Source organism: Dermacentor andersoni, chromosome 4, assembly GCF_023375885.2.
Source record: "Dermacentor andersoni chromosome 4, qqDerAnde1_hic_scaffold, whole genome shotgun sequence".
Taxonomy (NCBI): domain Eukaryota; kingdom Metazoa; phylum Arthropoda; class Arachnida; order Ixodida; family Ixodidae; genus Dermacentor; species Dermacentor andersoni.
The window spans coordinates 121,492,614-121,516,710 of NC_092817.1; the positions used below are offsets into that span (position 1 = coordinate 121,492,614).

The window sequence follows — 24,097 nt, forward strand, 5'->3', positions numbered from 1 at the left end:
CCGCACAATTTTTCCTTGCCGATGTACACGACCATCCGTCTGCAGCGCGCCTCGTATGACAGGGTACGTTGGCACGAAACGCAATAGCATCGCCACGCGCCCACTTCGATAAGGTAGTTTCACGTTGCCTCGTCGCGACTTGAGGACGCGCGATCTCAAGGCCGCGAGCTCGCAGAAACAAACAAGGCGATTTTATTTCCGAGAGAACGCCGAGACTGCACTGAGGCCGAGGGAAATCCTCCTCTTAGAGACTATTAGCTAGACGACGCTGATATGATCGCAACAACAGCCGAGAAAGCTGTTACGCGCGCGCGTTGTCGACGTTGTACGAGATAAACCTCGCGCGGACTCACTTCCTAGTGCGTCATGTACGCTGCACCTTTATTGCGGTTCACTGACCTTTCCTGTACAAGCTGTGGCCGAGAGTGAAGTCGCGAGCACGCCACATCTGATGTCCGTGGCAACCGCAATACTGAAACTGCGGCCCTGACGGAACCCAAAGGAATGGTCCGCAAGACGCTGAACCCTGAACGGCGTGTGGAGGCTGTTGTGCTTGGTGGGGGAGAGACGAATTGGGACTCATCGCAGTCTCTCTGCCGCAGAGCAGTCGTCGTCGTCGACACCCTCCCCCTCCTCCCCATCATCATCGTCGTCGCCACCACCATCATAATCATTATAATCATCATCATCAGTAGTAGCTACAGCAGCAGCAGAATTTTAATTTTTTGAGGAGCACTGCCATGACGAAGGCCTCTGAGGGGCCTTATTACCCTGTCCTGCGTCGGCTACTCAAATTTCAAATTCAGATGTACTGCACGTAATAGAAATAATACAGAGTTGTGCATACACAGAAAGGGATTCCAAGTAAGGATTAATCAGCGTGGGTGGGAATATACAGGTCAAGTGAGTAAAATGGAAAGTATATAACGAAGCAAACATAAGAGAGGTTACAATGCAAAAAAAAAATGAAAATGCGCATGTAACTGCATCAAAAACACAACAGTTTAATAAGGCAACACATGGAAATGTTCACAGGTAGAAATGATTAATTATGGTTACAGTTTTCTTTTCTCTTAAACATTCGAAAGACAGTTATAGGTTTCATATACGTGTTTAATCTATTCTAAAATTATATTTTCAAAAATCAAATTGAATCCGCCATATTTAGTACGGATACTAGGAAAGAGCAAGTTATAATGGGCGGCGAAGTGAGTAGAATTAAAATTAGAGAGCATGTTGTGAGGAAATGTCTAAACTGAGGAAATCTTAAAGAACATAATTCATATATTATAAAAGTAAAGGCTAGACGAAGGCAAGATATTAGGATCAATAAATACGTGATAAGATGGTGGCGGCCGTGGATCTAAATTATAATGCAACCGGCTTGTTTCTGTAGTTTAATCAATGGGGCGAGGTAAACGGAGTGCAATGACCCCGCGATGTGACGCAGTAGTCTATATGATTGTGTATAAAGCGTAATATAATGGCGCGAATACATGGAGGGGGAAATACAATCTGGCTATAAGGAGGGTACGCATGCCAAAAGATATCCTATAATTCAGACTAAGCAAATGTGTTTGTGAAATCTAAAATAAGTGTCAGCAATGACTCCAAGAAAGGAAGCATGATCTGACAAAATAAGGGGCTGGTAGTTTATGTAAATAAGAGGAGACGTAGTTTTCCTGTTTGGCGAACGAAAAAGCGTGAAAGACGATTTCGAATGTTTAATCGATAGCCGGTTCGCAGAGCACAAGCGCACAAGGGAATTCAAGTCTGCTCGTAAATTAGAAATCCAGATCGAGAATAAGGCTGAGAGAAAAGATAGAGGTGCAAGTCCTACAAAATACACTTAGAGCACGAAAGGCAATAAGGCAAATCATCGTTGTAGGCTAAAATCGAAAGGGGCCCTAAAATACACCCTTGGGGAACAGGGTTAATAATATATGTTTAGAAAAGCGATCATCTACAACAAGCTACCGTATATTGGACGACAACGTTTTTAGCAGTGATAGCGTGGCGCAACAATACCATAACACTTGAGCTTAAAAAAATAATGATAATAATTATTAAATAAAAAATAACAAAGGAGAATATTATTGTGCTTAATATAATGAAACGCCTTAGATAAATCTATATACAGAATCAATCTATAAGTACTCCATCTGATACTCGAAAATTTGCTCATTTTCTCACACCACCTCCGTGCCGTCCTCGACAACGTTTCCCCTCCTTTGGCACCCATTCTGCAACTCTGTATTCAACCACCGCTTATCTGCTCCACGCATTACGCACAACTCCGTTTCTCTCTCTCAATTTCAGATAACATGTTGGCTATTAGAGGTTATCGGAGAGCACACATGTACAAAGCCGCAATGCCTGGACCTTGTTGCTACGCATGTCCTCTTTTGTCTTCTATTTTTGCGTCTGTCTCAAGACTGGGTCAAATGACCTCGGCGCGCTCGGGGGAACAGTGAGCAAACATTAACTTCCTTGGCCATGCAACCCCCCCTCCCACCCCTCCCTTCGCCTTACATTTGGACCTTGTTTAACGCAAGGCTCACCGTGGTATGGCCCAAGTTCGTGTGCTCGCTCAAGCTTTCTCCATCCCCGAAGAACAAAGCAGGCTTGGTTTCCGGCCAAATATTTGCCGTTCTCGAGGACAACTAGCCGTATGGATATAGGCAAGTCTCGAAGATGTGCTTCCTATTTTACCAACGTGTTCGTAGAAGCTTTTTACTGCGTTCATCTTTGCCGATCTCAACGTACATACGCGACAAAGGACCACGGTGTGGCCGGAACACACCCAGAACGAAAGTGCTTTTTTTTTTTTTTTAGACGAAGCGCGCGCGTAAACTATGGATAGCTTTGCGTTGGGGGGGGGGGGGGGGGCGATATCGTGGCCGCCATCTATAGGGGCAGTATAGCACGTCGAGAAGCTGCGTAAACGAGAAACATGACAGCGCGACAGGCGCGTCTTGCGCAGGGTGACAAATCGATGACAGTTTAAGCTGGTGAAGAAACGGCATAGCGTCAATAACTGTACATATACGCGTGATAATACGGTGCACTGACGTCATTATGGCCGCCATGTTCGGGTACTCTAGCACGGTATAGGAAGCTGTCCAGGACAAGGTACGCCATGACGAACGACATCGTCGCATAATGGCAGTGGCGAGGGCAATTCAACTGCACCAACCGTCTACAATCACCGCAGGAAGGAAGGAAGGAAGGAAGGAAGGAAGGAAGGAAGGAAAAAGTGAAGAAGGAAAGGTTAACCAGTTTAGCTCAACCGGTTTGCTACCCTACAGATGGGAGCGGGATGGGGGGATGAAAGATGGGGAAGGGAGACAGAGAGAGAGCCCATAGCACAGCACACACATCGTCAGTTAGAGTCCATCACTCTTGCGTGCTACCTGATATCACTGTCACAGCCGCTTGTTAAATCTCGTCTCTTTCAGAAACCGAAGTAGTCCCTTCGTCGCCTTCAGCTGCGATGTCTTCTGTCGGCGACATGTGAAAATCCTTTCGAGTGACAATGGTCTATAGTGTCAAGGTGCGCTAGAACGGATGCCAGGGACTGTCGCTTAACATTATATTCAGGACAGTCGCACAGAATGTGTTCTAACATCTCCTCGCAAAGGCAGTAATTGCAGAGAGCGTTGTCGGCCATTCCAATGCGAAATGAGTAAGGTTTCGTGAAAGCCATCCCTATCCATAAGCGATAAAGCAGAGTCGCCTCTCTTCGGCGGAGTCCAGTTGGCATACGGAGATGCATCAAAGAGGGCAGGTGGTATTGGCGGTTGCTCCGGTTGGTCTGGCTGTTTGGTGTGCACCATAGAGAGAGCGTGATCTCCTGTGCAAGCACTCGAAGTCTGCTAGCTGCGTCGGTCCGTGAGAGTGGTATGGCCCCTTCCTGTGTGTCTTCAAGAGCTGCCCGAGCGGCTGCCCGAGCGGCATTATCGGCGTCTTCGTTTCCTATGACGCCGCAGCGACTTGGCAGCCACTGAAACGTCACGTGGTGTCCTTTCTCCTGTGATGTATGGGGTAGGCATCTAATATCGTATACGAGCTGTTCGAATGGCCCGCGACGCAGAGCTGATATCACAGATTGTAGGGCTGCCTTTGAGTCGCTGAAGATTGACCATTGTCGAGGTGGTTCCCGATTGACGAAACAAAGTGCAGCGCGAAGAGCAGCTTGTTCCGCAGATGTCGATGTCGTTGGGTGGTCAGTCCTAATACAATCACCGCCGAAAGTGAAATGTTAAGCATGCGCAAGTGAGTCAGCCTCAAGCGCGCGTCATCACCTATAGCGCGGGAGCTCGCTGCAGACATAAGGACATTCTTGAACGAGCGCCAATTTAACAGGGTGACGTCCTTCGAGAACTGGGTCCGGCCATACTGTAAAAGAACTAATTACGTGCTCAAAAGTGAATAAGGGTGTAAAGTATTTTACAGTGCTACAGGCTAGGTACTGAATTCACTATATGGATCATCGTATGTGAAGCCTCCATAGCGAGCCATAATTAGCCCGACTTTTCTTCACTCCTTCCCCAAAGAGGACTCGAGCCACCCATAAAATAATATATTTTCTGTTTAAGAAAATATTTATTAATGCACAGGCTATGAACATCACTAAGCACACCCGCAGCTTATTGCGCAAACACCAACGTATTATGACGTGATGTGCGCATAACCACGGTGCATGTAATGGCGCGATTATTCGCAAACTGGTGGCTTGTGGAATGCAATGCCCTTTGATAGAAGAGAACATGCGTAAGTAATTACCGTGAACCTGAGAGGATTGAGACTTACAGCTTTCGGCACTGACCACTATTTATAACTTCTCTTTTTTTACATACGCACGTTGCCTTAATCACATGTTATATAAATGCTTCAGCCGAACAATCCATGTTATGAATATCCTAACATATTAAAAGTCGCACGCTGAATGAGTTTTAAGCAAATGATGCTACATATAGCACGGAATCCAATGGACGTAGCTTTATCTGCATGTGCAATAGCGCATTTTTCTTATATGTGTATGTTTTTGTTTTTTTAGAAGTCTAGCGTTCACACGAACGCTTTCGCATTCCGCGCCAATCGGAATCGTACCCGCAACCTGACGTTGAGTGTCGCAGCGCCATAGCCAATAGCGCATCTAAATAACTATATGCAGCAAGTACTGTCAGTATATACGCCACTGAGAACAAACAGCGTGCTTCTTAGCCTGCAAAAGGGTATGCGTCGCTTGCAAGATATAGGGGCCCCTCTGAGCCATGTGACGTCAGAGCTGAAATTCGATTCAGGACGTTCGCACCAGCAGCGGTCTCCGTATTTCCTCGGTTGCCTGCCGGAGCAGCGAAAGCGTGCAACTTCGGCAACGCCTGCATGTGTCACACACGCAACACCGGATCCTCCACCGTATACGTATAGCGTACATCCAGTTTCCTGCAGCCAACTTGCTCCGTTTAACCTTTAAACCGCCGGCTGTGTGTGGCTTCCCGTAGACTCCGCGTTGTAGTAACTATATACACTCTGCAAGCAGCACAAAATGGAAATTCAAAAGAGCGAAGTATAGGCCTAAAGAAAGAGGCGCTCGCGTCCGGTCCCATCGATCGCGAAGACGGCGACGGCTATTCATCGCCGACTTGACGACGCTGTCTCGGCACTGCTTGGACTGGTGCCAATAACGCTTCCTTTTCTTCTTCTCTTCTTTATTCCTTTTTTTTTTTTCAGTGGCGCCGATACGCTTCAAGTAAGGCACCACGCCAAAAAAGGGAAGCAGGGGGTGGGACAGGGGAGACGGGGGTCCGCACTCGGGCGCACTCTGTTCGCAAGCTTTCTTATTATTCATTCTTACCGAACTGGATGATCACGAGGCAAGAAGAGAGAAGCGGTCTTTTTCGTGCCGTACATTGAGCCGTCTATAGCCTCCCACATTGAGCCCAAGGACGGGGAGGTCGTCGGAGCATCGGTCGCTGCTCGACAGCGACGATGTCGGATACACGTCTTCTATTTTTTTTTTTTTTTCTGCCTAATGCCTGATGAAAGGAGATCCACTGAGGGCGCCTCCAGCTTTGCTGCTGTTCTGGAAACAAAAGCTACGTAGTTGAATCGGTATACTGTTGAGATCTCGAACGAGTCACTGTTCTGAAGAAGAGGATTCAGAATAAGAGAAAGAAGAAGAGGGCAGGCGATAGTCTGAATCGTTGTATGAATCTTCTCTCTTTCTTTTAGATCTAACTGTCCACTCATTCTGTCGGATTTAAATACGCCCTATTCTGTTCCTTCCTATTCTGCTTTTGCTACCGTTTTGTGTCATTTCTGCGTTTATGTATATTAATTTGTCTCCCAGCCACCCAAGTACCCTAACAGGATTTCCATACGCAATTTAGTTTCTTAGTATTCCTCACCCCTCTTTCTATCCCCTTACACCCTTCCCCACGTGCTGGGTAGCCAACCGGAGCTACATCTGGTTGACTTTCCTGCCTTTCCTTACGTCTATCTCTCTTTGACCTATCCCACTTTGTGGATACTGCTTTGTTTGAATCTTGTCATCATCGTCGCCAGCAATGTAGAGTTGCCTATACTGATGATCGCCTATTTCAGCGTATTTTTACCGGCTGCGTTCTACCACATCGCAGGTATCGACACCTTCAAATACTTCCTGAGCAGATGTCGAACGGGTGCATGGAAGATGCATGAAAGATGTCCATCTCCGCGTGAAATCACTATTAACAGAAAAAAATATATATATGCTGCTGCTATTCAAGGCCGGTGTGTTCACACGACCACCGAAAGGCGCCGGAAATTAAGAAAAAAGTGGTAAATTGTCGTGGTTTCAGCACTCACCTTGGACTTCACGGGCGACTCCTGTGGCGCGGACGCGATGGCTGTGGCGAATTTTAAAATATTTCTCTTATAAGATTGCATGCCCCTAAGGCTTCTGTGGGCAGGGGTGTTTACCTTACGAGAACGCCTTTTCGCGGAGCCAAATCGATGGTGGGACTTCGCGTTTAAACGGCAAGACACATCATCCCGTCAGCTGCTAAGCCATTGGGGGAATGTTCTCATTCACGTCATATACGCTGTGCGAGAGAAAGTAGGTTAATAATTCACGGCTCTGGATTACTGAAGAAGCTATAGAGTCTCAACGTCAGCGGAAGCTTATTGATAAGCAATAGAAAGGACACGACGAGAGACGGGTGGATACGCCACCTTCGCATTTGAACACCAGTTCAATGTGACGTGATGAAATTTGAAAAAGCCTGTACCTGGGTTAATACTTTGTTTATTAACAAAGACGCATCACAAAGGCGCAACAAAGACGCATCAACTAAGGCATTGCATGCAAAATGACGCGAGCAAGGACTCCACTCGACAAATTCCATAACCTTTTTCCTGCACACACATATACAGAGACAAAAAGAAGAAAAGAAGCGGCAAATGATACACGCGAAAATGCTACGAAATTTATGACGCCTCATTGACGTCATGGGCGTGGTAATATACAAGTGAAATACAAAACTTGGATCGGCATCAATTTTTTTTTACTCAACTATTGATGGGCTTTTCTTCGACTGTAAAACTCCACCTCTTCTAAGAGCTATTGGAGACAGAGAAAGAGAAAAAGAAAGAAAAGGGAAGAGAACGGCTTTTGAAAAGGAGGCATCTACCGAGACAGCTAACGTCGCTCGCTCGCCGAGGTCACGGTGACTTTGACGTTCGCGCCTTGCGCCACATCTAGCCAGCGCGAAGGCAGTGACGACAGACTTTAAAAGCGGCCAAGCAGGATGTCCGTCCGCGCATCGAGCACACAGTTCCCGCGGACACCATGGACAAATCTGCAGGTTCACTTCAACGCCGGCGACTCTCGTACCGACCAAGCGCTCCCCCCTCCCTGGAAAACTTAAATAAATAAGGAAAGTTAAACGACGAGAATGTGGCAGCTTTCACCGTGTATACACGGCGAGCCGGCATAGCTGGCCGCGTTGCGTCAGAACCTTTTTTTTTTTGTTTTGTTTTTTTTTTTCCTGAGAGGAAAGCGGCGGCGGCGGCGCGATTCCGAGGAGGCGTGCGTATAACTCAAGGCGCGAGCGGCAACCGACCGACCAACGGAGCGACCGTTGGGCAATTCAAGGCCACGCAGGCGCGCCGTAGTGTTTATGTGGCGCTGCTGAGGCTGGAGAGCCGGGAGATGCGCAGCGTCTGCATCCCGGAAGCCTTACGTCGGCGAACAAGTGATCCGCGCGGCATCCGGTGTCGAGGCGGCGACGTGCGCACATTTCTGTGTCTCCCCCTTGACGGCGGAGGTCCCGCATGCGTAAATGCATCATTCCGCACGTCGTCGCGGCAATCCACGCCGGCAATTTGAGAAATGAGCTTGCTGCCGCTCGCGGCACAAGACGGGGCGAGAATTGGGAGAGAAGTTGGATCGTGGTGCGTGTAGTAAAAGCCAACTTTCTGGTAATATACACAGAAGAGAGAATGTTCCCCGCACACAAAGACACATTGCTCCGTTAGGTTTTATTTCACGTATTAGTTTATAAAATGTTGTTCCCGGCAATCTGCTTGAGCGGTTTACAAACGAAAGAAGCCTTCAGCCCCGTAAGTAAAGATCTCGTTCCTCCGGCTTTAAACTATCACTGACGACCGCTGAGACAAAAGCAAGAGAGAGAGAGAGAGAGAGAGAGAGAGAGAGATAAACTGGATCTATTAATTATTGGTCGCCTCAATAATCGAGATACCAAGATTAGATAGGTTCACGTTACTAAGAAAATAAAGAGCTTCACATGACTGGGAAGCATAGAGTAAAAGCGTTCTGTAACATTGTAAGGACAGTTTAACAGAATATAGAAAGTGCTTAAATTGGACGATACGTAGGAGACAAAAAAAAGATACATAAGACATTAGAAAGGCAATGAGTTGATGTGGGACTGAGCCCCACTGTCCGTCCTACGTAAATATAAAGGATAAAAAGAGATAATGTCAGCTGGAAAGAGGAAGAGATACTTAGACCAAACAGGGTGCTTAGAAAACGTACGGTAAATAAAGAAGCAGACACGCAGGCAGGTGAGTTAGTTAACGGAAACACACATTATCAATTTTCCCCTCTGTGGCAAGTCTGAAGATGTGCAGGTTTGTGGCACACGATATGCGCAAGGTGACAGTGCAGCTCTTCGCTGTATGCATAGTACCTGCATAGTGCATTGACAGCACTCTTCCGCAGGCATTAGCAACTGCAGCACTCGCAAGATGTGAGTCAGCTGTCGGCTCATTCTCTTTAACAATGGACCTACCTGTACACACACAAAGTAAGGACAGGCACAAAGCGTCGCGCTTATTTTTGTCTACATAGGCCCGTTGTGTTTGCTCAAGCGCACTTTAAGTGCACTTTCAAGTGCACTCAACTGCGCTTTAATTACCCCAAGGATAACCAAATCTATCTCCCCACAAACAGCTGTTCGGTACAGGCAAGCCGTCACTATAAATCGCACATTAGCGCACGTACCATCACAGTTTCGTATGCTACATAGACTGCTGGACGAACGCGATCGAGGCACCAAAACGCAGGCGCTCGCATCAGAGTCGTCCAGAGTTCGTTGCGCACTCTCTGCGCGTGGCTTTTATAAGCGCGGCGCCAATCGGCCGCGTACACACACCACTTTCCTGGTCGCCAGAAAGCCCTCAAGTTTCTGCCCACCCGTATACCGCGGAAGCCAGAAGCGTCGACCTGTCCTTTTCGAGAGTCGCGCTGTCGTTCCAAGCCCGGTCGTCGACTTCGGGCGCCAGGGCCCGACGAGATGCCGCTAAGCCCCACCGGAGGGGCCTCCGGCTCTCTCCTTGATGGCTCTGTGCAGAGGCCGCTGCTCGGTGCCCCTTTTTCGCTCGTTCCCTCGAAATAGCACGAACGAGCACTTGAACCCGCGGTCGAGCGCGCGTGGTGTACCGGTCCTTTTCTTCCCGATTACGGTGCAAGAATAACTGCATCTGCGAGCTGCTGCTCCTGCGTTGTCGAGCATGACACGGCTTGGGTGTTGCGGCGAACTCGAGGTCATGGGTTCGATCCCGGGCACTGCGGATGTGTATGTACAGCACGCAGGTGATGCGCGGCTGCGCGCTGCGCAGAAGCAAGTTATAGCGCCCTCTAAAGGCATGTACAACTATTTTAAGCGCGTTGTTTCAGTGCCTAAAACAGCGCGCATCATTCCACGCCTTCGGCACCTCATTCATGCACTGCTCCCTACGAAGTTATTCATCTCATCTTTAGTCCTCAATTAAGCAGTACAAGCGGTCACAGATCGTGGAAGGACGGCATAACATAATGCGCGGTTGATTCAATAAGAATTCATCCAAGTGACTGGTGGTGTAAGCCTAAATACTTCGGGTTCGATGTCGCGACGTGCGCGCGCCTATACAACAGCGCGCGGTCCCTGGAACCTGCAGCGAAGCCAGGTTAAAGACCCTTTCAAAGGTGACCCGCGCGCGCCCTCTCTGCCTTACAGTCGCGCATCGGCACCGCGTATATATGCCGACCGCTACGAATGAACTCGCCGGCTACCGACTGCGATTTAGAAGTGAATACATATTACCCCCCTCTGCAATATGGCTGCGCGTTCTCGCAGCACGAAGTCACCGGAGAAGGGCGCTGTTCTCAGCGTGAACCCCGTTTCGACACCATTGCTCACGCAAGCAGTGCGCTACAACTGCTAGGAGACACGGCGGAAACGCGGAGCAAAAGGCTCGCCGCCGCTCATCGACGGGAGACCACCCATGCGGTCAAGCGCGATGGTACACGGGCCACACGCCAGCGTGCGTATGAAAAAGGCGACACGACGGCGTACATGCGTCGAACTGCGCGAGAATCGCTCGTGCACGCTCGCGCGATCGAGAAGACGCGAGCAATTGCCATGTACTGCTGCGCGGTATCGCCCGGAATGCATTTTACGTACCGCACACAACGCGCACAAGTCTCGTAAACTTGCGTTTCACGAGTCATGCAGTTCCGTGCAACAGAGTCGCACCTGCAGTGGTGGCAGCGTGCGAAGAGAGTTTTGCGCGCCATTAGTGATCGTTCCCTGCGAGGACCTGCAAGGTTTCTGCATCCCGGAAGTGCAAGGAGTTTAGCATATAGGGGCTAAAAACTGCAGCAAAATATGCTGCACGCAGAGCGCTAGCAAGCCCCGAAAATATATACCTTCTTACGGAATAATACAGAAGTGAAGTCGGAAGAATTAAGAGCGACGTTTGAATGCTTGACAGTACTATTATATGTGTAGTCGTGCTTACCCACTTTTAGAAACAAGGTACAGCTTTTGTCAAAACAAAGGAAGCCACTGCGTTCATTTAGTGCGGGTGACTTATTTGGGACGTCCAGTATTACATTTGCGTAATACTGTGGCTAGAAAGATGTAGATGCGTAGAGGAACTCTGTTCTTCACGCCACAAAGCTCACCAGGAGGTCCACAGACGTTGCACGATGCAGTCAGCAGCGCTCGTGCTCCTGATGGCTTCCTGTGTTGCGCACGGCCTTTTTGAGCTGCTATACGCGAGAGCACACGCCTCCTGCTACAGTTTCTCGAATTTCGCAGGGACTGTGAGACAGTTGTGCAACGGCGCGTCGTTTGTTTGTTTGCGGCGAATCTTTTGTTCATCTGTTAACTAGCTAGCATGAATTGAGCTACGAAAAATGGCTGACAGAAGCTCCGCAAGGCTGAAGCCTCATGTAACCTCAGCACTAAAGAAACGTTTCGCTAGTCCACTTCCAATTGCTCAGTCAATCACAGCGCGGCGTAACACGGTATTCCCGAAAGTTGCTGTTGGTTGGATGCAGTAGTCGGCGTCCTAAACGTTTACAGATGCCGCAGAGAGCAAAAAATAGAGAGAGAGAGAAAAGAAAAAATAGCTCATTAATTTCGTCTATGTCTCTTTTCGGTGCGCCTCAAACTACATATGTACACTGATTCTTTTTCTGGTTCAGAATCCGCAGCTGTGGAAAGGTGGCTATAGTGTGGCCGGAGGAGTTGAGCCCGCCATCTTGTCTCGCTCAGCAACAGAGCGCCGCAGCCCCCGAGCCACCTATATAAGCAAGTGAAGCGGGCCGTTTTTGTAGCACACGACCCTCAGTTTCGCACCCGCGACAGTCTGTGTGTATTTTTCGCGTGGCCCGCACACACTCGGACGCGTGTGGGTGCACGTGCCCGGTCCGTGCGTACGTTGGACGGCGCCATGCTGCACGCAACTCGCAGAGATCTGATGGCGGCGAGTGCGTGTAGAGTGGACACATGCACTTGCTATATAGTATATGGGCGCGCACATTCCATTCGCGTGTGTGCGCTGCACCGGCCGCGCCGCCTCGATTAACACCCCGCGGGGGGTCCCGGCGCCACTTCATCCGTCTCCTCAAAGCTCTCGGTCCTCTTCGAGAAAGATGACCTCCTCCTTCCTCTCCGCCGCTTGGGCGCCATGCCGGCATCCTTCGGGGCACCGCCGGCTTCGTTTCGTCTGATTATGTGACCTTCTTCTTTTTTTTTTTTTTTTGCTTTCTTGCGACAAGCTCTCTCGTATAGACTGAGTTACATACATACGCACGGGGTGGCGATCATGGGGCACCTTGCTGAGGGGGAAGCAGCAGCTGCTATTACTGCTACCGGCGACAAAGTCGCGCGGAGGATTGAAAAAAGCAACAACAACAAAGAAAAGTAGAAAGAGGCTAGGCATGGAAATGAACGTACACGAAAGAAAGGTAAAAACAAAAAAAAAGTGGCGTCGAAGTACTAGAAGCAGCAGCGCGTTTAAACGCCATTCGAAGAAAAGGAGTGAAAGACCAGAAGAGACGCGGGTGCGCCGCATCTTCTCGGAATTCCGGCGCAAGGTTGGTTGCCCGGACTCTCCCAGCCCGCGCCAGAGGCACTCCAGTTGTTTCGACGAACGCAAACGAAAACGAACGAGTAGTGAAACGTATGCGGGCATCATACGTAATGCGTGGGGCAGGTGCTCTGTTGCGAGAGCGGAATGGATACCAGGTGAAGGGGAAACGCATTTCTGGGGCCGGCATTAGATGGAGCGGGAGAGATATCGAAGATAATTTGCACTGGTTGGGTAGCGGTTGACGTAGAACATGGGTTTAGTTGGACATGGGGGTTAGGTGTATTATACAGAGCAGTTAATTGGGCTGGTAATGACGATGATAGCGAAGCCAACGTGCAAACAGGATTCTTTGTCGATGAGGCCGTAATCAGTGTCTGCGGGCACTCGTGCTAAAACAGGAGGATCGAGTCAGGCTGCGTGAGTTCACAACATGGGGAACTCGACACGTTGCGGAATGCTGATTCGCGTAATGGGCATTCGATAACTGCACAAATATCTATATCTGCGTGTCTTTATATTCACTCGGCGTATGTGACGGCGAAGAATTGTAGAAAACACTATAGAAGAAGGAGGGAAAGAAAGATTCGTGTCGGGACCTGGGGGCACAATGTAAAGCAGCGCGTAAGTGATAACAACGAGTACGGCCGACCCGGTCGCTGAATCGAATCCCACTGAGCAAGACTGTCTGCTATGAATTGCATACGTCATCGTGTATTACGGAGCAGCCGGTGGTGGCGCCCACACGGATTCGAGGGTGTGCAATCTGATGCGACAGTACTGCCGGGCTACCGAATTGGCGACAATGTTGGCGAAGTTTCCGATGCAACATAAATCGCGTCTTGAGCGAGAGTGCATAACGGGATAAGGTTGGACAGTTCTCGCGAAGCGATCACCGGGAGATCGTATCGGAAGATCACCGGGAGTTTCGACGCGTGGCCGCTGCAGTATTTCCTTTCTTGATTATAGCGAACTGCATGTTACGGTTGGTTGCCAGCTGCGCGGTCGCAAATCACTCAAGCAACATGTCTGTTCCAAAGCCGGCCCCGACCGCTCCCTCCCAACTCTCTCTCTCTCTCTCGCACACACACACACACACACACACACACCCCTGTGCTCCGTTACCTTCATTAATATTGTCCGCATAACTGAGGCATCGGTTAGATCTCTTTTTTTTTCTCGGAGACGATTATCGCGTAGCTACATGTAGTGAAAGATGAGCATCTCCATCGCCAAAAATTTAGAACAGCGCCGCAATACGCGCAGGGCTTAGCATAAAGGCACGAAGGCAACACAAACGCAGCGCTGACCTCCAGTCGTCTACCACTACGGGTACGAGGAGACAAATAACAGGCAAAACGAAAAAAGAAAAAAGAAAGAATGCAGATGCAACGCGCATAAAGACCATCGAGCAAGCAACAGAGATAAGCTGCATGGAGATCTTTCACAGATGCAGTTGAAACTGAGCCTGTACGCAAGGCTGCTGACTGCGCGTGCTAGCCCAAATGATCGCTCTTAATTATCGCCGCTAAGGCGGAAACTTGTTTTCCTGTAGCAGAGCGACCACCCATCCTGACGCGAGACGAGGAAAAAGAAGAACGCGCTTTTTCGTAACGTGTATAGGCCCTCCTCTCCCAATCTGTCGTTGCGAAATTTAGAGCGCGACACGTACAGTATAGTAGCCTATACCGCGGCGCCTGAAAGCTATGCGTGCGATAAACGTTCGTCAAACGCTCTGGATACGTGACCCACATTGCATGCCGCTCCCTCCATGGACTTCATTTATTGGGATAGACGCATTCTGCGACTTTATTAATCTCGTAATGCCCAACGTATCATGCATATGCTACGCTAAGTTTGATACTTCAAAAATCCTCTTTTGGAATGAAAGTCTTAACGTATAGCCAATAGTAATATTCTTGATAAGCTGTAGAAAGAAAGAAAGAAAGAAAGAAAGAAAGAAAGAAAGAAAGAAAGAAAGCTAAGGGATAAAGGTGCACAAAGTAGTCAAGCTACCACCGAAAATGGTCGACGAATAATTCGGGCCTAGCTATATACCGGTTGTTTCAGCGCATACTTCTAAACAAATTTTTAAACGTTGCCTGCGGCAGATAGCACAATTCTAGTTTATGAGATGGTCCACTAGAAGCGGTGGGCACTAGTTGCAACAATAATTAAAATGCATAATCGACTAATTAAAAATAATTCACTAAGTAACCTTTGAAATAGTTACCTTATGGCCCACATTGCAATTTACAAATTCTAGCCGTGGAGATCGTAATTAAGGCGAATCCGCTTGGAACGAATTCTCAGGATGACACTAGTTTCGAGGTATTAATTCCCGAACTTTGCGGAGAACTACATTTGCGTTCCAGTTAATTTCGTGCTTGAATGCATGAAACGTTTTGTTGAGAAAGTAACTGGAACGCCAATGCATTTTTCCACGGCTTGAATTTGTGAATTGCAACATGGGCCATAAGGTCATTAGTTAAAAAGTTAATTAGTGGGCAGTGTGGTCACCATCAATAGTGAAATTCTGGGTGAAGTTCCTGCAACACGCTTCCCAGAATTGAATGTGTCCTTCTCACTTGAGGAATTGGACGCTGCTCTGGCCTCATGCAGGCGCTCATCGTCGCCAGGACCAGATGGCATCACCTACGCTGCTTTATGCCACCTAGGTGAAGATGGCCGAAGCAGACTGCTGGAATGTTATAACCAGTCATGGAATGATGGCGTCGTTCCTGAGCGGTGGAAGTCCAGCCGCTTGATACCACTCCTGAAGCCTGGAAAGTCGCCACTTGACCTAGCGTCCTACCGACCCATTGCGCTGTCCAGCTGTGTTGGGAAGGTCATGGAAAGAATGATTCTCACCCGCCTAGAATGGTATCTTGAGCGCCACAACGTATACCCCGATGCCATGGCTGGTTTTAGAAGAGGCCGTTCCTCTATTGACAACGTCATCGACCTAGTTTCGTCTGTACAACAGGAAAAACACCACAAGCGTATATCGGTTGCACTATTCCTCGACGTGAAAAGCGCCTATAATAATGTAACGCATGAAGCCATCCTTGATGCCCTGGAAAATAATGGAATAGGTGGACGCATGTTTCGGTGGATTCGGAGCTATCTATTCAAAAGATCCTTCTTTGTGCACAGTGCAGATGGCCGAACTGCTGACCATTACACTTACCGTGGCGTCCCTCAGGGTGGGGTTCTTAGCCCCACTTTGTTCAACCTTGCAATCCTTGGCCTTGCCGACGTTCTACCACATACAGTAAACCTTTCTATATATGCTGACGACATATGCATATGGGCCTCGGCAGTTACACGTCTCCAGGTGCGTGCACGGCTCCAAAAAGCAGTGACCCTAACATCATCGTACCTGCGTGCGCAAGGCCTCAGCATTTCGACCGAGAAGTGCGCCTTAGTCGCCTTTACCCACAAGCCCATGACCTGGTACCCCATTTCTATTGACCACCAACCAATTTCCTACGCAAAAACTCACCGATTCCTAGGCGTTATTATAGACAGAGACCTTTCATGGAGCCCCCACATCACATATTTGAAGAAGAGGCTTACTTCTATCTCCCACATACTAAGGTTTCTCGCCGGTAAAACGTGGGGCACATCCGTGGCATCTATGCTTCAACTATACAGGACGCTCTTCCTGGGATACTTGCGATACAGCACACCAGTGCTGTCCAATACTAACAAAACTAACATCCATGTCCTACAGAGCATTCAAGGCCAAGCCCTTCGAACATGTCTGGGGCTACCTCGAAATGCTTCAACCGTGGCAACAATTGCCACCGCGAGAGACCACCCAATAAGGACCTATATAGATATCGACGCGCTCCGGGTGCATGTTCGCCATATATCCCGAGTCCCTGACCACCATCTCGCTCGATTGCCTGAGAAAAGACCCAGGGCAGCGTTCTCCAGATCAATTGCGGCTAACCGGCACTCTTTGTCTTTGAGGCACTCACCCGCAACAAGAACGCCATCCCCTATGTGGTGCTTGAAGAAGCCTCCTGTGTACCTTGCTGTTCCAGGAATAGTGAAGAAAGCTAGCCTGACCACCGCGGCTCTCAAGCAGATCACACTGGAACTTCTGCATTGTTCATACTCTAACCGAATTCATGTTTACACGGATGGTTCCGTCTCGGAAAATTCTACGGGCGCCGTTGTTCTACCATCTCAATCGGTCGTCATCAAGTTTACGACATCACACGTAACGACATCTACAGGCTCTGAACTGGCCGCTCTTCGCGCTGCTGTCGAATACATTGAAAAAGAACCGCCCAACAAATGGGCAATATTTTGTGACTCGAAAGCAGCCCTCCAGAGCTTGAGAAGTTTACGACGTGGCAATTATGAACAGCTGGTGTCACAAATCCACGAAACCTGCCATTGCGCTTCTGAAAGAGGACATAACATCATATTTCAGTGGCTGCCGGGACATTGTGGCATCGTTGGTAATCACCTCGCCGATGACGCTGCCCGACGTGCCCAGGCTGGCTCACCGACACTCCTTATACCTTTATCCAGAGTCGACGCTGCAAGAGAGCTTCGCAATCTCGCTCGTACAATCACGTTAGGTTGCTGGCATACACCTCAGAACTCTAAGTGTCGTTTACACAGCCTCGACCCATCACTGAAACTTACATTACCAGCGAACCTTCCGCGACGTGACGCAACACTGCTGTGTCGGCTGTGGGTAGGAGTAGCATTCACCAACTCCTACAGCTATCGTATTGGAATGGCGGATTCACCAATGTGCGCGAAGTGCAAGTGTGAAGAGACCATCAGTCACCTTCTGTGCCACTGTTCGCGCTTCGATAATCAACGCGAGACTCTCCAGTGTGCCTTAAATAGACTGGATGACAGGCCATTTACGGAAGCGAAGATCTTGGGGGCCTGGCCTCATAGTTCAATGGCCCAGAAAGCAGTTCGAGCGCTTTTTCGCTACCTGAGGGAAACAGACTTGAGTGCCAGACTGTAGACATCCTATGTCTAAGTTCTCTCTCTCCCTCTTTCACTCCCCATTCCCCTCCCCACGTGTAGGGTAGCAAACTGGACTCAGTCTAGTTAACCTCCCTGCCTTTCTGTCTTCCCTTCTCTCTCTCTCTCTCTCTCTCTAGTGAGCTTTTGTTAGTCGATCATGGAATCGAATTTTTTGTGCAAGTAGTGTCCGCCGCTTCGAGTAGGCCGCCTCATGAACTAGAATTGTGCTATCTGTCACAGGCAAATTTAAGAATTTTCGAAAATGTTCGCTGAAACACCCCGTATATGCCGCAGTATGCAAACTAACCGGAACGTAAGCTTCAGCGTGCAATAAAGTGAATAAAGAAAAAAAAATGCACGCAATTCAGTCGCGCAGTGCTCGGTGTTATCGGACACGAGTTCATCCACCTTTATTTCTCTCGGCACCGTTCCCAACTCTATTCCCGATTATTCGCACCACTGCCGAGAACGCCGCCGCAAGCGTAATACGATTACTACTGCGTGCGCTGCCGTTGGAACGGAACGCTCGAGCCGCATCGATGACTCGGCAGTCGTGCCAACGTACATAGCCAGCTCGTCCCGGTTCTGTCAAAAGAAGAAAAAATAAATAAAGATAAACAACTGCGGGAGCTCGGAACAGAGACGCTCTCGGGCGGGCCGCGGGCTCTCCCGTCAATCGCCCGAGACGCAGCTTAGCGCTACGCTTTGTCTTAACAGCGGCGGCCTCGTGACGGCCGCGTCAACGCCGTAAAGTGTGTGCTGCTGGCCGTATCTCTATCGCGGCAGAGAGCGACGTGCGGCCTAGGCATTAGCAGCAGCAGCAGCAGCAGCAGCATCTCGTCTGTCGTCTACAGTCAGTCTGCCGGCGATCGCGAGCCAAGGCTAATTCCCGAGAGCGCGCGTATATAGTGTACTCCGGAGAGGGAGAGAGGAAGGGGCGGCGTGGCTGCCTTCCTCTGCCGTCGCCTCCCTGCTTCTTCGCGGCAGGAATGGCTTCGCCGGCGGCCGGGAACGTGTTTAGCGGCGGTAGCGGCGGCGGCGGCCGTGGTCGAAGCGCCGCTGACAGGTCGGACCGCTTCACTAACGGCACGCCGCACGGCCTTTCCCGTGCGTCTGCTTCTTCAGGATACCACTACCGCCAGGGGCGACCGATTGGAGCAGCGGCAGGAGGAGGAGAAGGAGCGGCCATGACCTACCGCAGGGGAGCCAAGGACGATGGCTGCTGCAGCGTCGGATTCCTCAAGTGCCTGCTGCACGTGTTCAACTTCATCTTCCTGGTGAGTGGGACGCGCTGTGCACGTTTTGGGCGACGCGTGGGAAGCGTCGTGGGAAGCGTGAGCATGCGCGCATGCGTACGCACTGCGCGCGCGATTGCAAAGTAAACACGTGCATCTCCGAACCGTCCGCTCAGTCGCACGATGCGCCGGAAAGATACGCCTGCTCGGAGTGTTGGAAACCTGTGATGGAATTTCGTTTGATGTACAATGTAAAGAAAGAAAAAGAAAAGGGGGGGGGGGGGGGGGTAAGGCGGGCAGACTCGGACACAAGAGGAGTGGACAACACGAACCACTTCTCATGTGTCCGTGTCTGCATGGTTTACCCCCTCCCTCCCTCCCTCCCTCCCTTCCTTTTTTTTTTTTTTTGGATTATGAATCCTTACCGATTAGCTCAGCTTTCTGTTGTTCTTTGTTTGATGTGTTGTTTGCACTAGCGTGGCGTAACAAATTGTATGGTTCCTTCACATGTGCTTTTCGCGCTTCAAGATGCAGGTTGACTCGTCATTGCATTGCTACTTGGAATTGTCCTGTACAGTCCCTGAAGTTCCACCCATGACAGTGTATCCATTACGCCACTCGATGGCAAAGCCTGTGCCCTTTATCAGGCAGCATGGAAAGTGTAACGCTTCGACCGACAATACCGGCATCGCCACAGTATTGAGCTCTCCAAATAATAATTAAGCAGAAGCTATAAAGGAAAACCTGTGGCACACCTCTTGAGTGGCGAGAGTGTCTGAAATAGTTGCACCACATCGTAATCGATAACAACGTGGTCAATGACGTTGAATGGACGTGGCTACATCCGTCTAGTTTGCGAAATCGGCACAAGCTTGTCTCCTGTCTCTGTAGTGGTCTCCTGTCTCTGTAGTGGTCCGCACGTAGTAACGTTCAGAATATTGAAGCCATCTCTTGATTGATTAGTTTATCGGTTAATTGACAGTAATTTAACGTCACAACGAAACACTGTGGGGCTCTGAGGACTTCGTATCAGAGGGATCTGGATTAATTTTGACTGCCTAGGGTTCTTTAACGTGTACCTTTCATCGAAGTAAAAGAGCGTTTTTTGCATTCCGCCCCCACAAAAATGCCGCCGCCGTGGCCAGGAATCGAGCCTGCAACCTCTCAGCAGCAGAACGCCATATCCACTGAAGGACATTGTCAAGATCGTATAGTTAGGAATGTTATACCGTCTGAACACAGTATACTGTGTTCAGACCGTGTAACATTGGTATAGCGTATATATAGGCTATACCACGTTTGGCGATAACTATATATAATCATTCGCGTACGGTCGGGTATATTGCCGACAAGAAGCTTTTGGCTATTATTTTAAATTTATTTTCCACTGCCTAGCGTATGCAGCGGAGGACCTTTCCCTGTATTCTTTGGCGACGCAGTTTATAATTGTCGGGCTTTAGATCACATAAGAGTTGCTCCACACCTAAGCTGCTGACTTCGTAAAACGACGGGGGAAAGAAAGAAAAAAGAGTAAGCAACTAATGAGCGCTAGCTGCGTTGCACATTTATAATGGCCGACGAAAATTCATTGTCCGGCCACGGCGGCCGCATTTCGATGGGGGCGAAAAGCGAAAACACCCGTGTACTTAGATTTAGGTGCACGTTAAAGAACCCCAGGTGGTCGAAATTTCCGGAGTCCTCCACTACGGCGTGCCTCATAATCAGAAAGTGGTTTTGGCACGTAAAACCCCATATTTTTTTTTTAATTCATTGCGTGTCCCGCTGTTCGCGACTTCCGGACGCTGCGTCGATCGTTCACGCACGCCGATCGCCTCGCCTGAGCGCTCTGGCTTTTCGGCTGTCGCCACTCGGGAAACGCGTTGAGGCATGGTGCGCAGCTGAAACTTTGCTCCGGATTCAATCTGCGGTTGAGGGTTCGTCTGCTAACACAGGTGTGTCGAGGACTGCTTCACCCGTCCCTTGTCGTTAAGTGATCATTCGACGTCACGGCGGCAAGGCAACACCACCGGAAGGAGCACAGTGCCAGCTGCTACAACGGCGGTCATACTCCTGATACAGAAAAGCGCTGTCTCACAGTAAACACGAGTCTGACAACGCCGATCGGCGCTCCTTGATGGTGTACTAATATATGTCGTAGCTGGCGTCGTGGTCTTGTACTTAGCTCGTATAGGTCTCCGCGATCACCGTGTGACTCCCTCGAGCAGTCGGCCATCGTCACCCGGCTTCTCTACGTGAACTAACAGTGCCTGTGTGCGGAGCCGGGTGACAAAACCTCTTGCAGAAGTCACTCGACGAGCGATCTACGGATGCTATTTTATACATATTTGCTGCATGTATATTTACGTAAATACTGTTTGTCTATGTCTCCATCATCTCTTGCTGTCCTTTTACTTCTCTACAGTCGTCCTCCCAGTGCCCGCCGCGATTCAGGTGTCGGCAAACTGCGCTAGATGGTTACAGTGCAGTTAGCGATAATTCCTTCATTCATTTTTACCCGTCGTGGTTGCTTGGTGGCTTTGGTGTTGCGCTGCTAAGCACGAGGTCGCGGGATGAAATCCCGGCCACTGCTGCCGCATTTATATGGGGGCGAAATGCAAAGACACGCGTGTACTTATATTGAGGTGCACGTTAAGGAACCCCAGGTGGTCAAGATTAATCTGGAGTCCCCCACTATTCGGCGTGCCTCATAAACAGATCCTGGTTTTGGCACGTAAGACCCCATAATTTAATTGATTTATTTTTACTCATGATTTATTTTACTTATTATTTTAATAAACGGCCAATTACTTCCGCTACTCCGCGATTATTAAGGGCAACTTCTTCTTTGATTAAATTTTCGTTCTTAGACCTTCGGGCACTAACTGAAATGTAAGGTGTTTAAATTTTCACCTCAGTCACTTGCTTCCTCACTTTACCTCCCTTACAACGTCCAACCACTGAGTTGCATCGGCGTTAAAACAGCCTCAATTGCTCCTGACGCACATATCCTGCGCCTTCATACATCTACGTATAATTGTTCTTGTCACACGCATAACGTCGTAATTGAACCTCACGTTCATGCTTGCTAACCGTTGGCATGCCCTGATCTCTAACCTGACACGTGTAGTGATTAAGCAAAATTTAAATATGGGGTTTTACGTGCCAAAACCACTTTCTGATTATGAGGCACGCCGTAGTGGAGGACTCCGGAAATTTAGACCACCTGGGGTTCTTTAACGTGCACCTAAATCTAAGTACACGGGTGTTTTCGCATTTCGCCCCCATCGAAATGCGGCCGCCGTGGCCGGGATTCGATCCCGCGACCTCGTGCTCAGCAGCCTAACACCATAGCCACTAAGCAACCACGGCGGGTGTGATTAAGCAAAGCGTGTTACAAAGCACAATACCATGGATTGGCGCGACATGAATTGAGGCGCCAGCCGTGAGAATATGAAATGCTAGTGCGAGCACTGCCACTCGAGTTATGCAGGGCGAAATGTGGTTCCCGCAGCAGTAATGGGTTCAAGGTGAGGCATATCAGCTTACCCGCAGTTACGCAATGCCACATGTAAGCGCCGCAAAGTGACCTTGGCTTCCGCCACACGACGCAGCATGTAAAAGCTGTCTGTCATCAGGCGCAACCGGAGAGAGGCAGACGCCCGAGATCGCGAGACGGCTGTGAAAGTGATGCGTTTGGAAATGCAATCTAATGAAGCTAGCTGGCCGAGGACTCCTTCGATGAAAAAGAGAAAAAGGAAAGCGAAAAACAAATAAGGAGGGAACGTCGTTTCGAAAGCCGCGCAGATGTGCCGCGCGCACTCGTGTACACGACCGCTCCCCACCTCCGCGCATAATTAAGTCGTTGCGAGGCCGCAGCTCGTCGCTCTCTCCTCGGGGCCGTAAGTCTCCGCGTACTACAGAACGTTTGAGCGCAGTCACTCAGGCAAGCAGCGAGCGCCCGTTCATTCGCACGCCCTTCGACAAACGTGGGGACCGTGGCAGTCGCTCAGCTTGAGACGACGAGTCGGGGAGCGAGGCGGCAGCCGCGGCAACAACAGGGCGAACGTTGCTGTTGCTTGATTGAAAACAGGACCGCGCGTGCGCGAGCCGCAGAACGGAGGAGAAGGGGAGGGCACCTGTTGCGGCACATGCGAAAGGCAGCAGCAGGTAAGCCAGGCAGGCAGGGCTGATAGACGCGCCCGAGGTGACGCAGCGTCGGCGTTCATCAAGCGAGTGACAGCCGCCCGCGGTACAGCGAACGCAGTATACTGCTGCTCCGGCAACGCGGCTGCATTGTGGAGAGGCCGACTGGCAGGCAACGACGCTACGTAGACTCTGCGTGGGCACCCCCTCACCCCCTCTTCCCCGTGCGAAAACCGAAAACCCCCTTCGGGCACTTCTCTCTGACACTGAAATGGCGTTTCTCCCTCTGTCTCTTTCCTTTCCCTCCGGGGCCCTTCAAAGACAAAAGCCATCGGGCGTCTTCGGGGAAGTAGAGAGAGGGACACGCGCAAATGCGGCAGGTGATTATTCACGCGTCAAGACGGCGGGACGCCGCAAACGCGCGGGTCAACGGACCCTTCCGGCTGCGGACGCGCCCGCGGGCTTCCTCCTGTACCACCGCCACGAGCGCGACGCTCACTTTCCTCCTCATCGAACCGTATCCTCCTGCCAAGCCTTTCGTATTTCCGCACCTTGTAGTTTCGACTGTCTGCCTCATAAGGTTGTTCTTTTGTGTTTCTTGTTCTCCTTGTAAGGGAGATCCGACGTTCAACACTTACTGCAACGAAGACATTAGAACCCTATAGGCAATCAAATACAAACTAACCCTGAAACACAGAAAGCCATCGCGACGTATGGCAGACAAAGTGGCTTGTTTCGAGTATAGTGTAGAAGGGGTCGACCAGCCCATGCAAGAGCGATGGAACTGAGCATGTATGCCTAGCAATACCAGAGTCTGCATGAAGCGGAAGATCAAAGACTGGGATGAA

The 24,097-nt window shown here is 49.8% G+C and overlaps 1 protein-coding gene across 2 annotated transcripts in view; it reads left to right on the top strand.

Annotated features, from left to right (window-relative positions):
* The window catches only part of LOC126537552 (CD151 antigen-like), a 120,467-nt gene that overhangs the window by 64,022 nt on the left and 32,348 nt on the right, over nucleotides 1–24,097 (top strand). Inside the window, exon 2 of one of the 2 annotated variants that reach the window (XM_050184661.3) lies at nucleotides 18,997–19,148. In XM_050184661.3, the coding sequence (XP_050040618.1) occupies nucleotides 19,059–19,148 (90 nt within the window). In that variant the 5' untranslated portion in view covers nucleotides 18,997–19,058. Of the gene's footprint in view, nucleotides 1–18,557; nucleotides 19,149–24,097 lie in introns of those variants that run through there. The other variant, XM_050184660.3, reaches the window with a different exon arrangement.